Consider the following 16,466-nt stretch of genomic DNA (forward strand, 5'->3'; position numbering starts at 1 on the left):
AAAAGAATTAGAAAAACAAGTATTTATTGCAAAGTTTTTTTATTGTTTCATGTTAGATCTCTATAATTGATCAATAGTTGTCATTTATTAAAATATTTAGATAATAATAGTGTTTTACAAACACCTGCGAAAAAAATCTTTTTTTAATTATTTTTTTTTACTGGAATAATTTTTTTTTTGTCACATGTCTTGTTTTATATTTTAATTATTCGATTTTTAAAACGTTTTTCTTTTTTAAAGATCCACTTATGATAAGTCATGATTTTATTTTTTTTCTTGTTTAATTTTATCATTTTATTGTTTTTGTTGTGTTTCAAGAGTGTGAAGAATAACCAAGGATCAAGGTCATATTCAAAAGAAACAAGAGTTAAGCACGACTAACACATGTGTTTCAAGAGTGTGAAGAAGAACGAAGGATCAAAGTCATATTCAAAAGAAACAAGAGTTAAGCACGACTAACGCGTGTGTTTCAAGAGTGTGAAGAAAAATGAAGGATCAAAGTCATATTCAAAAGAGATAAGAGCTAAGCACGACTAATGCCTAAAGGATCCAAACGAACCGGAAAAGAAAGTGTTTGGATAGAATATGGATGTTGAATGGTTTATAAGGGGTTGAATTGACCATTTCCCTAAAACAATTCTCAAAAATATTTTTTTTTCGAAAATCAGAGTTTTAAAAATAGAGACGCAAATTATAAATGGAAGCGAAAAATAGTGTTATTTTGTAAAATATACGATTAAATGAGTTTCATGGTTTGCACGGATTATCAGAAATTACAACAACCGATAAAGATAAAGTTTGTTAAACAAGCAACACATCAATTAACATAATTTTGATATAATAGAATATTTTGTTATAATTAGTCATAATTAGTCATAATTAGTTTCCTATAATTATGTTGTATCATAATTAGATAGTTGATCAAATGTTAAACATTGATGTATATATATTCTATTCAGATCAATGAGAAGAACAAGATTTTCATTATCTTACATGGTATCAATCCTAACTGATCAATCTCTCTAAAAATAAATTTAAAAAAAAGCAAACGCAAAAACGCGTTTCTTCTTCTCCCTCATTACAGTTCGCTGCCGCATGCTTCTTCTCCCTCCTTGAAGTTTGTCGCCGCAACAAGACTACCGTACTCTGTACCGTCGCCGCCGAACACGAGAACCACCATATTCTCTCGCCTTCCTCCTCTGTTCGCGTCGCCGTCGTCGCACCCGTAGCCATGTCTGAATCAGACCATTCAGAACACAGTGACGATGATACCCAAAAATCTGTCGATACCCACAAATCCACCGATACTGGTGATTTCGGCCAGCCCAAGAACACCACGTTTCGAGGTTCCAAATCGGAGTTTCATCCCGCTCTTGCCGTCTCCAATATCAGGAGCCACATTCCTATTATTCTTGAGATGGAAAAAGATCAATATGGTACCTGGGCCGAGCTTTTCCGCATCCATGCTCGCTCACATCGAGTCCTGCATCACATCGAGTCCTGCATCACATCGTTCCATCTATCGGAAAAGAGCCACCAGCCATTACCGACGTCAACCATGAACAATGGTCCACTCTTAATGCCATCGTTCTTTAGTGGATTTATTCCACTATTTCTATCGATTTGCTGACCATTTTTCTAGGACCCAACTCCACTGCAATGGAAGCATGGAATCGCTTGGAAGATATTTTTCAGGACAACCAAAATGCTCGAGCTGTCACTCTTGAGCAAAAGTTTTCTAACACTCGTATGGAGGATTTTTCCAATGTCTCAGCTTAGTGTTAGCGTCGTAAGATGTTTTCTGATCAATTGAGAAATGTCGGCTCCCCTGTCAACAATCATTGTCTGGTCCTTCAGTTGATCGCTGGTCTCCCAGAAGCTTACCACAGTGTTGCTACTTTGATTCGCCAGAGAAACCCTTTTTCTGCATTCTATCAGGCTCATTCCATGCTCACTTTGGAAGAAATCGGTATGGCTAAGATGGCAAACACAGGCTCTCATGCTGCTATGCGCACCACTCAGCCGAAACCTACTGAAGACACCTCTCAGCGTGGCAACCGCCGCCCCGACAACCGTTCTCGCTCCCGTGGCAACCAGGGTCGCGGAGAGGGACGTGGTAACCGCAATGAACCTCAGTTTGGAGCTCCCAGCGTTCCCTCACCTTGGTCTGATCCTCCTTGGCAACAACAACAACAACAGTACCCAACCTGGCAACCATGGGGTTGGACTCCACCACCATGGATTATGCCAATGTGTCTGTATCCCACCTCTCAGTGGACACGCCTGTAAGGCCCCAATTTTGACCCTAAGATCCCTCATGTTATCTCATCATATGCATTGGCATTGGGGTCACACCTTGACATCCTCCTTACCCCTTATTCATTGGGTTTGCATTGGGAGAGATCACTAAGCACATTTTATTATATCATACTTCATTTTTCTTTGTTTACTAACCAAATACCAAAAATATGTCAATGTATAGTTTGTTGCTTTTATAGGAAATGTGTATGCTCACATATGCTCCATCAATCTCATATCTAGGGTTTAAGACCCCCAATGCAAGGAGCACAATCAAGAATTGGGTTACATTGATTCTAAGCATCATATATCGATCCCCATGATCTTCACATATCATTTTGATCAAGAAATCATCAAGAGTTTGAAGCTTTGTTTGCCTTGGAAACCCTAATTCATCTGGGTATCTTGTGTGACTTCCTTAACAAGTTTCTTCATCATTTGATCAAATATTTCAAGGGATACTTCATATTACACCATCTTACACATATATGATCCTCCATGAATCCCAAATATTAATAAAATGTCAAGCTAGCAAGATGGTTCATGGTGGTTGACCAAAGAAAGTCAACCGGTCAAAACTAGGGATCCCTAAACCCTATCTCCTACAATTTTTGTCATATGAAAATGATTTCAAGAGAAAAGTTACTCAAAATGACATTCCAAACAACTTTCATGTTGAAGTCAAGAGCTAGTTTTGTTTGGAAAGTCATTTTTATGGTGAAAGATTATAGGTCATTTTGTTATAAGATCATAGACTTATTCTGATTTTACACATCGACTGGTCAAAATAATTTTCGGGATGTACATAAGCCCTCCGAGCATGAAATTTGAAAGAGTGAAATGTTTGGACAAAAGAAGTCTGAAACATTTTTTGTCCATCACAGGGTCAAGGTATAACTCGACCCTAACATACAGTTGTCTGTTCTATAGACTTGGCTTAGTGACATGGGAAATCTTGGCAAACATGGGGCATATCTTTGCTAGATTTTCTCTTTCTTCTGTAATGATGGTTTTTGTAGGTAATTGATTTTCTTCAGAAATCCCAAACGCCTCATATTTTAGAGTTGTTAAAAAGGACTCCCCCTTAATTAAAGTCATTCATTCCCCTTCTTGCTAATCATCCATTAAAGTAACTTATTTCTCTTTCAAGAATATTTTTGAGCTTCCAATTGTTCTTCAATCTCAGGTATTTTTTCTTTTATCTCTTTATCCGTTTTCTTTCTTTTAAGAAATGGCTATTGTACATGAATGTGACGATGACAGAAATACGTTAAAAACCCTGAGTATCCAAGAAAAGAAAAATCTATGGGACTTACGCATGAGAGAATTTAAGGATACCCTAAGCCAAGCTGACTTCGATTGTATTATAAATGAAGTTTACATCGATATTTACGCCTCTTTTAGCGATACTGATTTTGAATCTTCCTCATCAGGTTCATCAGTTGAAGTGTTGATGGAGATTGTCGACTCCTTTGATCAAGAGGTGATGATCTATGATCATAGCTCCATTGATGAAGTAGAGATATCTAAACTCCGATATTTGAAGAATATCTCCTCTATCAGAAACGAGGATGATGTTATATTAAAGTTATGCATCCTAGGGGAATGTGTTTGTATAGTCCGTCAAAGATGAGTATTTCCACTTATATGTCGGTGTATTAGACGATTTTAAAATCCATTTACCCTTTACCGATTTCGAATATGGCCTGTTAAGAACCATAAACAATTCCCCTTCTAAACTCCGTCCCAATAGTTGGGGGTTTATCAAGGCTTTCGAAATAGTTTGTGAGTCCATAAACATATAGCCCACCCATAGGTTTGTTTTTCTCCTTTTTTGAAATCAAGGTGTTGATAAGGGTGGCTGGATCACAATTAGTGGTCTTCCCGGTAAGAGTTTTCTTCAAGTTTACACTACCAATTATAAAGGCTTTGAAGACCAGTTTCTCCGAGTTAGATGTGGAACGAGATGTCCTCTGGTATTGTATGTTTTAGACTGATCCCATCATTTTCCTATCTATTGGACTGAAAACTCACTTCCGGTATCTGGGTTTGATTTTGATAAGCTAAACACCCTAGAAATCCAGTCTTTATGCATATTAGATTCATTTCGTATGATGAAAGTCAGGGATCTATTGTCTTTACCCGAGGAACAAGTATTTCCTTTTTTGGGTAATACTCGTCTATTTCTTTTTTTCATTATTCATTGCACTACATTTTATTTTCCTAACCATTTTCCTGTCCTTTTTGAAAAAAAGTGACTGACCTATCTGTGAAGGAGCAGAAAAAACTGATGTTGGAAGCCCATGCGCGCGAGAAGAAGAGTCGGCTAATCCGTAGCTAAGTCGGACTTATCCGGTTTAGAAACTCGGACATTAAAGAAGAGAAAGGTAGCACCAAGTAACATATCCCCAAGCGTTTCTGAGCCCCAAGTCTCAACCATCCCGCCACTGGAGGACTCTCGTTCGAACTCCCCAAAGAAGATGAAAACTTTCATGAGTGATGAGGTTTGCAGAGCCAATTGAAAATTTTCCTCTTTGATGCAAGAGGCTGGTCGAAACGACCAAACTAAACCATCCAATTAGTTTAAATTTTGGGGTAACAACTTTAACGGATTGAAATTCCTATATGACCATCTGAATGCCATGGAAGATGTGAACAAGGTGAAGATAATAGGTCGAAAAAAACTGACCCAAAATATCAGCTCGGATCTGATGAGATGCGTTGTCCTGACTTGAGGTATGTTTGAATATGGGGACAATATTGAGCAGACTGAGATCAAACTTAACAAAGAGATCAATCATATGAAGGAACAATAAAAGATGCAGGTGGATATAAGATCCGACCTGGAGAAACAATTGTTGGAGGAGAATACAAAAAGGGAAAAGTCGGAGGCTAAGAGTCAAGAATTGCAGTCCACTGTCACCAAGCAATCCAAAGAGATGAAATCAACTCGAGAATTATATGACCAACTGCAGAAAGCCTTGCATAAAGCCCAAATCAACGTTCTTGATGCAGGCGATGATGTTTTTGATAGGGCAAGGCTCAAGTCTTGTGCCTTCACCCTGGGCTTGATTTGTCTGAGATGGACTTTTTCAAAGTTGTGGTGGATGGCCGCCTTGTAGATATGGAAGAAACTGAGCCTTCTTCCGCTGATGATCTGACCAAGGAAGATCATATTGATGACACCAACCTCAAAGTTGTTGATGAGGATAAGAATGAAGAACAATCTTGTTTCTATTCCCCTTTTTGTTATTCATCCATTATGATGTGTTTTGTAATGTTTTTAAGAATTTTGTCCGCTTTTCCTTTCTGCTTTGTATCTTAATCATGTTGTGATCCATATCATTTATGTCAATCTCGTATCTTATTTCGTGTTACTAGTTTTCTCCTTTTCATAATTAGTTTTCTGAAGTGGTTCCTTATAGAAGCCCAAAGTGCTAAATATTTTATTCAAAAATAAGAGGTTTATAAATAGAGGCACAAATTATAAATGAAAGTGAAAGATAGTAGAGTTTTATAAAAGATACAATTGAATGAGTTTCATGGTTTGCATGGATTATAAAAAATTTACAACAATTGAGAAAGATAAAGTTGCTTAAACAAGCCAAGTCATTATGTGAAGGAGAAAAGTGAATGAGTAGCCGAACGAGTAGCTTTAGGTCCAACCATCGTAGAGCTGCAAAGTCGGTAGCTTTAGATCCAACCATCTTTGGAAGGTTTTGAGGTTAAAATTTTGGAAAATATGAGAATCAAAGTTGATCTGCTACCATAATAGATCGAAGACATGGGATCTGACGTTCGATCTCAAGAGTTCTGATATGATAGGTTAAGAGAGCTTCAAACTGATGAATCGAAGCGAGAATATGCAATTTTGAAAAACACATTAATCAAAAGTCGATCACCACCGACGACACCATTATTCTGTTATGGAACCATAAATGATCGAAGAACTGTGGTTGGAGTGAGCAACAATGGTCTTTAACCTCATATGCGATAAAACAGAGGCTGACCTGCAAGGTTAACACTCCAACATTCAAGTCAGTATGTGAAGGAGAATAGTGAATAAAATTTGAAATTGAAACTATGTACATGAAATTGATGTGGGTGTTCTTTATATGATGGAGCGGTTATAACAAACCAACTATTCTCTAGGCGTGAGATGCAGTGAGCCATTGGATGTATCATGGCCTTGGATCTCTTGTACTATTCTCTAGGATAATTCTCATTTTATTCAAACAATTGAGCGAATCATTATGTTCCTCTGGATCGCGATCGATGGCCACCCAGACGAGTCCAAAACACTATTTGTGTTTTATAATTCGTTTTTCAAACTATATCTAATGCAAACCATTCTCCTCCCTTGTAACTTTACTATAATAAAATAAATTATTTTTAAATACGTTAAATAGTTCGTGTAATTGATTCATATATAATTCAAATACATTTGTTATTCAATATGTCTAAAAAAAACTATCTTTTTTCTTATAATAAGAATTAAAAGTAGTATTTTCCTAATCCAAAATGTGTCATAGTTTCACGGTGGACTCTTTTTGACCCATTTATTATTTTTAAAGATTGGGATGCATTTTATACTTCTCTTATTAATAATACTTAGCTTATCAAAATCAAATGGTTAATGCGTTAATCTATATATATATATATATATATATATATATATATATATATATATATATATATATATATATATATATATATATATATATATATATATATAGAATAGGGATGTTAATGGATGGTTAAATTTCATAATTAATTCATAATTATAAATAATTTTTATATTATTATTGATTATTAAAATCAATTGTCATAATCGATTTTTTTTAAAGAATTATAAATTAGTTATTAACCGGTTATATCCATAACCAAATTCATTATTAGTTTTGATTTTTTAAATTATTTTTTATAAGATTTTTTAATATTAAAAAAAATTATTTATTTTCAAAAATAAAAAATTATTATTTTTCAATTTTTGAAAAAAATATTTTTTATTTTATAAAAATATCATTTTTTATATATATTTAAAAAAAAATCAGTTTTCTTATTTACTGAAAAACATATTTGCCATTTTTTTTTCAAAATTAAAAAAATAAATATATTTTTTTAAAAATTTTCAAAAAGAAACAAAAGTTTTTTTAAAATTTTTTTATTAATTTGATTTTTATTTTGAATATGAATATCCAAAATATGGATTTGATTGATTAATTTGAACACCCTAATAGAGAACCACCAATAAATTAAAAATTGAGAATTCATCCTTGTGGCACCAAATAAAAAACTAAAATGAACTAAATAAATTAAAGTTGTATCGGACTCAATCAAAAAATAAAGGAAAAATAAAACTAGAGGAAAAATTATTAATAAATATAATAAAAAACTAGAGTGCATAAGAATATATTTAAAAATAAAATGAGAAGGAAATTTCGAATAAGAAATGAAGATCAAACTCATAATGCATAATGCATAATGATCGACATATGATTATTAACTATAACAGCATTATTTCAATATCTCATTCTTCAATCTACATAAATTTCAAGGAAAAATACATGAACCTATAGTTACACAATAAGGGGATTATTTATTTCATCTTGTCCCTTTTGTACAACAACCTTTTTATTCCAAGGATAACAATCTAGGTTATAACCATTAACTCTACATGGTCCTGATTTATTTATCTCCCAATGACATTCTGTGTTGCAAGTATCCTCATCTCGTGCTTCTTTATAAATATCAAAGTAGTAAAATTCATTAGGCCATGTAAACCTACAAAACCATAGGCTTTTCTCTATAATAGCCATAGGCCTAAAAGTGAAGGCATAACTTTGATTAAAATCTAGTTCTTGATACCCAGCATCATTGTTTTTGTCTTTGCAACGAACACCTAGTTTCACATTGGTTATGTTGTTCACAACATAAACAGTTACTTTCTCCTTTTCGAAGATACTACTTTCACCATCATGGAACTGCAAAGCAACAAGAATTGTTAGTAACATAAAAAATGATATCACAAATTTGGAGACAGAAACCATCATAATTTCACAAGTTATTATTTGATACATTGATATTGAAACATGTGGTTCCTATTATATATATTGTCTAGTTGAATAAATATGACTTTTTTTTATATAAAAAATATTACAAATGTTGATTAACTTTTTTTCGACAAAGTGGTATATTAATAATTGGTGATTTATTAAAGTTAAAATTTTAAATAGAAAAAAAATAAGCTTTTTCTTTTTTAAACCAAATCAAATCAGAATTTAAACCAAATCGTTTAATTTTGGTAAAATATTTTTTAGTTTGAACAAAAACGGAAGCAAATCAATGAAATTTAATGTTTATTGATTCGGGCCATGGATTTCTAAAATTTTACTAGCGAGTCCTTTTACTCGAACCAACATAATTAATTCATATAATTTATATTATCATTATCATAAAAATTAGTATGAGATATCAAACTAATTAGAAGAAAAAATGACATGTCATTTGTTATATGACATTTACGATCTATATAGAGAAATGAAAAAATTAAAGATTTTATATGATTATAGAAAATTAGTTAATTTAAAAAATATATATGTTTAAAATAATTTTACACATTTGTTTCAAATGTATCTAGTCAATCTAATCTAGAAGAATTCGTTGTTTTCTAATTTAAATTTTATTGCAAAAATGTGCAACCAATTTATATATTTTTGATGGATTTGAACATTAAATTCTCAACTAAATCAGCGTGCAATATTTTTCTTAAAATATTTTGGGGCCTTATTTTAGTATTATATAAAATAAAATTGTTGATGACCATATAATGAAAGTTAAAATAATTTTTACTCAACATAGGTTTGATAATTTAAATCACATCCATTTAAATGTTGTTATTATTATTGTCAGATTTTTTTGTTAATTTTTTAATAAATTATATATTTATGATTTTAAAAGTGATTTTATTTTAGGATTTTTATATTTTTAATATTATATAAAAAAATTGTTGATGACTATATAATGAAAGTTAAAATAATTTTTATTCAGCATATGTTTGATAATTTAAATCATATCCATCTAAATGTTGTTATTATTATTATCAGATTTTTTGTTAATTTTTTAATAAATTATATATTTATGATTTTAAAAGTGATTTTATTTTAGGATTTTTATATGTAATTGATGGAAACTTTGAATCTTTTTGTATTAAGGTGATATATTATATTTTTTTATTTAAAATTTTTAACCGGTCATTATTTTGCTTAATTTAGTGTATAGCCTCAAATTCATTTAATTACTATTTTTTTAATTATCGTCAAAATCCCTAATTAACTGCTACCCAAACAAGTTTGGCGCATTCTCATAAACCAAAACTTTATCATTCATAGCTGGTTTAAGGCAAAATATTTTCTTAGTACTACGTAACACAAAGTTAAAATAAAAGCTCAAGACAGTTATATTTGAAAAAGTATGATGCAAATAAATGATAAGTTTCTACCGGATGACCATAGGGTTAAAGTTTGGGAAGATCTTTATGCGTCTTATCAAGGATGATTTGGGTTAGGAACCTAATTGATGAGATTAGCAATTCTCGAAATATTTTCTTAATAAATGAATCCTTTCAATTATATGATAGTGTTAGTTCAAATTTTCGACGTCCACTTCAAATTACCAAAATTGGAAAGTATGTATAGCTGGTTTCGATTAAGAAGTGATTCGACCAGCTGAGGGTAGACCGACTTAGTTGATTGGATAAAGATCAAGTTTATAGATGAAATTTCGGAGCAGTTTCTTAGGGAGCAATTAAAAAACGGTTTCGATCAGAGATTTGAAATTCAAATAAAGGAGGGAAGATTACCTTCATTAGAAATCGCGAGGATACACGTGGAAGCAGAGTGGGCGAACATACGCATGCAGGGCGCCACGTGTATCAACGTGATTGAAGAACCATCAGAGCAGTTATTTCGATCCAGTATAAATATATGGTCTTAATGTTAGAAAATGGTGTGTCAAATTGTGTACAAAAAAACTTGCAAATTTACTAAGTATTCTTGTGAAGAAGAATTGTAAAACGCAAAATATACGTTGTCTACACCATTGTTTAATCATTTCAAAGCATTATAAAGTTATCTTTACTTTCTCTTCAGAAACATCTTTCCTTGTTCTTTACTCTCAAACACTTTATTTCTTACTTCGTCATTTACAAGTTTAAAGATCCTTAGTTCCTTTCCTTACCTTGAACTTTTTCCTTACAGTCTTAAAGATTCCAGCACTTACAAACCTTTTTGATTATTTTCAACCCTTCTATAATTCCCATCATTTACCTCTTCTTTAATAGTTCTAAATACTGATTTAAAATTGTTCTTTTGTTCAAGTCACTCTTTTGTCTTTAGTTTTTATTTAACGTTTTGATTTTACGTTTAGTTCGATCATTTATTAACGTTATGTTTACGAGAAATTTAGCATATTTCCTAGGATCAATCTGATCGATCCTGTGAGTGACCAAATTTAAAAATTTGGAAGATCAGCGGTTGTTTACCATTTTTCAAAGTAAAAAGATAGTAATAAGATTCTTAAAATCCCTATAGGAGATATAAATGAGGAGTATATGCTTATGTGGATGGGCAAAAGAGATGGGAATTATTTGGCCAGAACAGGCTACCACTACTTCTATAGTTTGGATAACCAAGATAATCCGGAGCATTCTGATGCTAAGAAAGATGTCCAAGTTTGAAAAAAAAATTGGAATGTCAAAATCCACCCTAGGATTAAGGCCCTTAGTTGACGCATCCTCAATAACGCTATGCCGTTAGGATGGAGCTCAACAAGAGAGGTATAAGTTCCCCGTATTTTGTCCTAGATGTCTTCGCTTTGGAGAGATATTGAATCACACATTTAGAGACTGTGAGTGGGGTAAGAAAATTTGGTTTGGGTCCCAAATGAATATAAAATTCCAATAAACCCAGAGTTGTAACATTCGAGAGTGGATTTGGGACACCATAAATACTAAGGACAAAGATACAATTAAGAAAGTTATGACGCTACTTAATTGCATCTGGCCGACTCGTAATAGAGTGGTTTATGACAATGTCAGTATCCCTATCAAGGATAGCATAAAGTATGTTGTTCATGCTATTAATCAGGAAGAAGAAGCTAGAAGGGGGAAGGAATCAAATTATATTCCTAACCATTCAGTCATGTTCAATAACGAGGCAAAGAAAAATAACAAGCAGACACACAATACAAGGGATCACAAATATAGCCAACATGTGCAGCACAAGGACATGCTCATACATCAGCAAAATAAAACTAAAAGGAAGTGTGAAGAGCAGAATCAAATTGCTCACTATGATAAGAAAAAGGAGTTGACTTCTACCCATAATTATAATCAACTTGAGTATCAAAGAAACAACATAAGAAGCACTGAGAATATGTTGAACGGTATAAGGAATAATAAGTTGAACATAAAGAATAGTGTTGAGATCCCTAACCTCCAAGATACCTCGCTTTAGATTAATATGCATAATGAGTAGAGAAATAATCAGTCAGACACTCAAAATCCCTCAGGAACCGGTTTTAGCCACAATCTTAGACATGAAAATGACAATTACTAGGAGCAAGAAAAAATGAAAGGAAAAGAAAAGATGAATTTGTTACAAAGGCATCACCTGGAGCTTTTCAATGTGGGGGAGATCACGTTATCTACGATGCATATAAGTAACAATCAGAATCCGAAGAAGAACAAGTGTGGGGAAGATAATATGAAGTTTGAAGATAGCACATACCAGAAGGGAAGAATGGAAAATTGAGAGTGTTCCAAGCACCAACGAGGAAATTTCGAGAATTGTTATGTCAAAGATAAAGAGGATTATTTCCAAAATTAAATTATTCACTGCAAGAGAAATAAGGACAAAGATAAGTATCACTGGGAGAAAAGCAATTACCACAGGAAGGGTAAGGGAAACATGTATCAAACCCCTGATTGGAATCCTGATAAACATCATTATCAGAGAAACATTGGGAATGATAACAAAAAAATTGAAGGAAGATGGTCAAAGAAGAATTATTACCTCGTGGAGAATAAGTACAATTATAGTCAAAAGGTCGTAGACAGTAAGCACATGAATAATATGGTTGTTGACAATAACAAGACCACAAATTAAAGTCATGAAAAAAAATCACTCAAGAGAAGGCTAAGTACCCTAAGCATAACAACACAAATATGACAAAACAAGATGATCAGGAAAGTACCAAGCACCCCCACAATAATCAATGGGATAAACCTGCACACAAAAATAAAGGATGTAATGATCAGATGTGGAATTATAACCATGTTAAGAAGATGGATAGAAAGCAGAACATAAGGCATCACATTAATTAGTACCCTATGAATAAGGTTAATCAAGATCAGTAGACTTGGACAAAGCAATTCCAAAATCACAAGCAAGGCAACCAAGAGAGTATCAATATCTTCGACAACTCTGAAGCTAATGATCAAGCTACCTTGAATAACAAGATAATCTTCATCACCATGGATGAGAATATGTCTATGAAAGAGGAGTAGAATATGGGGGTGAATTTTAGAAACTCAGATTGCGATTACCTGGCGGATGGGACTTGGAAGCGAAGAGGCTTTAGTAACCCCATGGCATTAGATGGTCAAGCGATCATTCATGCTCTTCAGCTTGCTATCAAGATGAAACCAAATAATGTGCGAGTTTACTCCTAATGTAAAGCAATTATTGAGTTGGTAAATCATGATCGAGGGGCAGAGGAGATTAAGTAACATCATGAGAGTTACAATGACTAAGGTAAGATGAAGGTTAGACGCGATAAAGAGGTAGGAAATGATACGCAGACATTGAAGGCAGAGCGACAACTACATATGTTAAAGGACAAAGATATGAAAAATAAGGTTTCGGAGATTCAAAGAAACATCTCAGTGGAAAATAGAACACACGTGGGTCAGATGATTTTGGAGATCCGGAAGTATCTAATGGGCTTTCAGTATGGATCCCTTAATTTTATCCCTAGACAATATAATAGCATAGCCCACAACCTGGCTAAGAAGGTCATATATGCTAACAATAGTATGGAATTTTTTTCCCACCCTTATATGTTTTCCCAGGCCCTTGGCCAAAAGTAAAAAATGACTCCAATTTTCGGAGATGCATCTCTGAACGTACCGTTTCCTCACTTTTCTAAAATTTAATTCAGAGATGCATCTTCGTATTTGTTTTAGAGTTTGTTCGCAGATGCATCTCCAAAATAACCCTTAATTTCAAATATAAGGGAAAATTCAGAGATGCATCTCCGAAAGTGTTTAATGTATATATAATGCACGTCATACCCTTCTTATTCTCCTTCATTTTCTAAATGGTTGGCATGTGGGGGAGAATATGATGTGCAGGTATCTGTCGGAGTGATGCATGCATCAGTTTGAATATGTGTAGATCATTCCAAAATCCCCCTTCTTGTCTTCTTCTAATGATAACACCCTACTTCCTGACTTAATACTTAAATAATAAAATATGTATAAAACATAAATATTCACCAAGTAGGATATTGCTGGCACATTCAAAAACTGTTTCGAAACACACAATTTAAAGTTGAATCAATTGATAAGCACCAGAATTACAAAACACTTGACATAAAAGCCTTAACAGAATTATTAGTTTGACAAACTGTTCATCACAGAATAAAACCAAACAGAAAGATACGCAACATAAACAAATATAGAGCAACCTGATCCCCCTGTGTTACGTATTAGAGTGACTCCTATTATAGACTCGAACGACAAGAAAGTAAAGAGGCACAACATCGTTATCAACCTCAAGCTCCTACTCAGGTACCTGATTATTTGTACTCCAAAGGAGCGCAGACGCAACAACTCAAAAAGGAGGTAAGAATACATTCAAATAATAAACTGTGCATAATTATTTAGGATAGATTCACACATCTACACAATCATCCATATAATCAGAAAACACACCAACATCATGTATTCACATCTCACCCACATCACAATTATGCAATATAATGCAACGACGAGTCAACTCATGCTCGTCGCGGTCCCCACTTTGGACCAGATTCACAACTCAACTATGTATGCATGTGGTATAGACTCACATTTGGTTCTTCATACAAATTGGGTTCCAATCTCTGCGAACTCCGAGCCCCCACTCTGAGCTCCAAGCCCCTGCTCAAGGCTTAGGACAAGCCACTAGTTCCCATTCTGAACTAGTGAACATGCATCTTTCACAACATGACACATGTGATGTATGTCATACAAAATGCAGTATAACCCCACTCTTACTATACATAACTCTCACAACAACAGATGCAAAATAGTCTCACTCTGACTGTAATAAAATATACAGTCTCAACGCATCAATAATAACTCATACACACCTCATCAACACAAATCAACATCACCTCATATTTTCACATTTGTCACACATATTCACAAATTACACATAACTCACATGTATGCATAACATTTCTCAATTAATTATATTAAGTAATTAATCAACTCGTACTTATCACAAAACATCGAACAACAGCCAAAAATTGTTTGCCTGATAAAATAACCCTCAAAACCAATCTCAACAAGTCAGAACACGCCTTTCGACTCAATGACGGGTGACCTGGCACCAGGATGACTCCCATCATCCTTCCCAGCACCCAACACGTCACACTGTGACGACCTTCCCGTCATTTGGATGACGCCCATCAACACTCAATAGCGCATGACGCCTAGGGCGTCATATGGGCGACGCCCGTCACCTTGCGAAAAATAAGCAGATATACGTTATTATATGGTAGGACCTGTAAATTTCACCCAAAACACCTCTAAATCATCCAGAAATAATACCCATATGATTACAACACAATAGCATGTTAATTCCTATTAATCTAACATGTTATTACATGGATTCAACCATACAAATTAGAATTTAATCATGTTTCAAAACCCTAATTTCACATTCAAAATCATGTTTATGAACACATAACATATGCAATAATCACACCAATTATAGTACACAAAAATTGCAAGTAAATAATCGCATATAACATAATTGCAATCATATTTTTCATCACACAACTCAATCAACACAAAAGAGAAATTCCTATTGCATGTTAAGGGAAACCTCTATACCCTTTCATGAATTAAACACCCGTAGATGAAGAATCCCATTTTACTTTATAATTCCAGAAAATTCAACAATTTAACCTTCAAATGCTCTCTTTTCTAAAACCATAACACTCTCCATTTCAAGCTTTTCTCTCTCTTTTCCTTGTTTCTCACGTACTGAAGAAAATAGTTTCTAAAACCTATTCTTTAGTCTAACTTTAGAATATATATAGTATTTTATTTTAATTCCTCTAAATTGCACATTTTGCCAAACTAAAGCTCCACCTTTCTTTTCTCACCACCAAGCTCTCACAATTCTCATAATTGATCTAACTCTATAAATTCTCATCAAATTTTAATTAAATAATTAATTAATTTAGTTAATTCTCACTAACCCAATTAATTAACATCAAACACCACAAATATCGTCACCAGCCAAATATGTCACATATTCACAAAAATAATTATTTAAATAAAATACTTAATTAAATTAAATGAATAATTACAACAAGTGAATATTAAAATCGGGATGTTACACTAACAACATAGTCCGTAGGCATCTTGATCACATACTGACAGACTACGAGAGCCATCTGGTACTAGAGGATTATCAGAGTATGTCAGCCACAAGTCAGTGGTCTTATGCGGACAATTAGATGACTTGGTTCTATAATGTCTCACACTCTGTCATGACATCGGACGCTCCTGGACGTCCACTTAGGCCTGCTCATGAGAAGATCCTGGAGAATGAGCATACCAGGGATAACCATGTCATTGACGTGTTGCCGATTTGTCAAAATATTATACGCATTATGTATGAGGGCATAAAGTCTGGATTCTTTGAGAGAGGTGGCTATGATGCAGTTTTCCTAGCACGTTCCATTCTTAACGATGCACAGAATGCTTTGGGTTACCGGTGAGAGAGGAGGAACTAGGGGTTATGATTAAGCATATCCATTAGGTTGTTGTTGTATTTTTTACCATACTTTGAGAATAATATTCGTAATATGATTGGATGTTTTTTTAATTA

At 33.6% G+C, this 16,466-nt stretch overlaps 2 protein-coding genes and 1 pseudogene across 8 annotated transcripts; 2 read left to right on the forward strand and 1 right to left on the reverse strand.

The window, feature by feature from the left end:
• The first annotated feature begins 1,231 nt into the window (after window positions 1-1,231).
• Window positions 1,232-1,779, forward strand: LOC127115768 (uncharacterized; annotated as a pseudogene).
• A 15-nt stretch (window positions 1,780-1,794) lies between these two features.
• On the forward strand, window positions 1,795-2,289 carry LOC127107277 (uncharacterized). Its single transcript, XM_051044575.1, has one exon. It carries the CDS (start codon window positions 1,795-1,797, stop codon window positions 2,287-2,289), a length of 495 nt encoding a protein of 164 aa, XP_050900532.1.
• A 5,448-nt stretch (window positions 2,290-7,737) lies between these two features.
• Window positions 7,738-13,282, reverse strand: LOC127136934 (S-protein homolog 19). Of its 7 annotated transcripts, none has more exons than XR_007808692.1 (6): window positions 12,905-13,282; window positions 12,686-12,804; window positions 12,503-12,584; window positions 12,087-12,193; window positions 11,970-12,003; window positions 7,738-8,282 (listed from the first exon to the last, which is right to left on the reverse strand). XR_007808692.1 is itself a non-coding variant. In XM_051063444.1 (2 exons), exons 1-2 carry the CDS (start codon window positions 11,823-11,825, stop codon window positions 7,878-7,880), a joined length of 438 nt encoding a protein of 145 aa, XP_050919401.1. In that variant the 5' UTR covers window positions 11,826-11,937; the 3' UTR covers window positions 7,738-7,877. The 7 variants fall into 7 exon arrangements, 1 of the variants encoding a protein (XP_050919401.1); XR_007808688.1 differs by having other exon boundaries at window positions 12,372-12,584; window positions 12,905-13,279; XR_007808690.1 differs by having other exon boundaries at window positions 12,087-12,584; window positions 12,686-12,822.
• Window positions 13,283-16,466: the final 3,184 nt, after the last annotated feature.

Source organism: Lathyrus oleraceus, chromosome 1 (assembly GCF_024323335.1).
Source record: "Lathyrus oleraceus cultivar Zhongwan6 chromosome 1, CAAS_Psat_ZW6_1.0, whole genome shotgun sequence".
NCBI classification, from domain to species: Eukaryota; Viridiplantae; Streptophyta; class Magnoliopsida; order Fabales; family Fabaceae; genus Lathyrus; species Lathyrus oleraceus.

What these genes read in the sequence shown, in the direction of transcription:
- LOC127107277 (XM_051044575.1), top strand. Translation starts at nt 1,795, where the DNA reads ATGTTTTCTGATCAATTGAGAAATGTCGGCTCCCCTGTCAACAATCAT.
- LOC127136934 (XM_051063444.1), bottom strand. Translation starts at nt 11,825, where the DNA reads ATGCATATTAATCTAAAGCGAGGTATCTTGGAG. An exon ending in TAAAGCGAGGTATCTTGGAG is followed by an intron (nt 8,283 to 11,792) that starts GTTAGGGATCTC and finishes GTTGCTTTGCAG; the next exon opens with TTCCATGATGGTGAAAGTAG.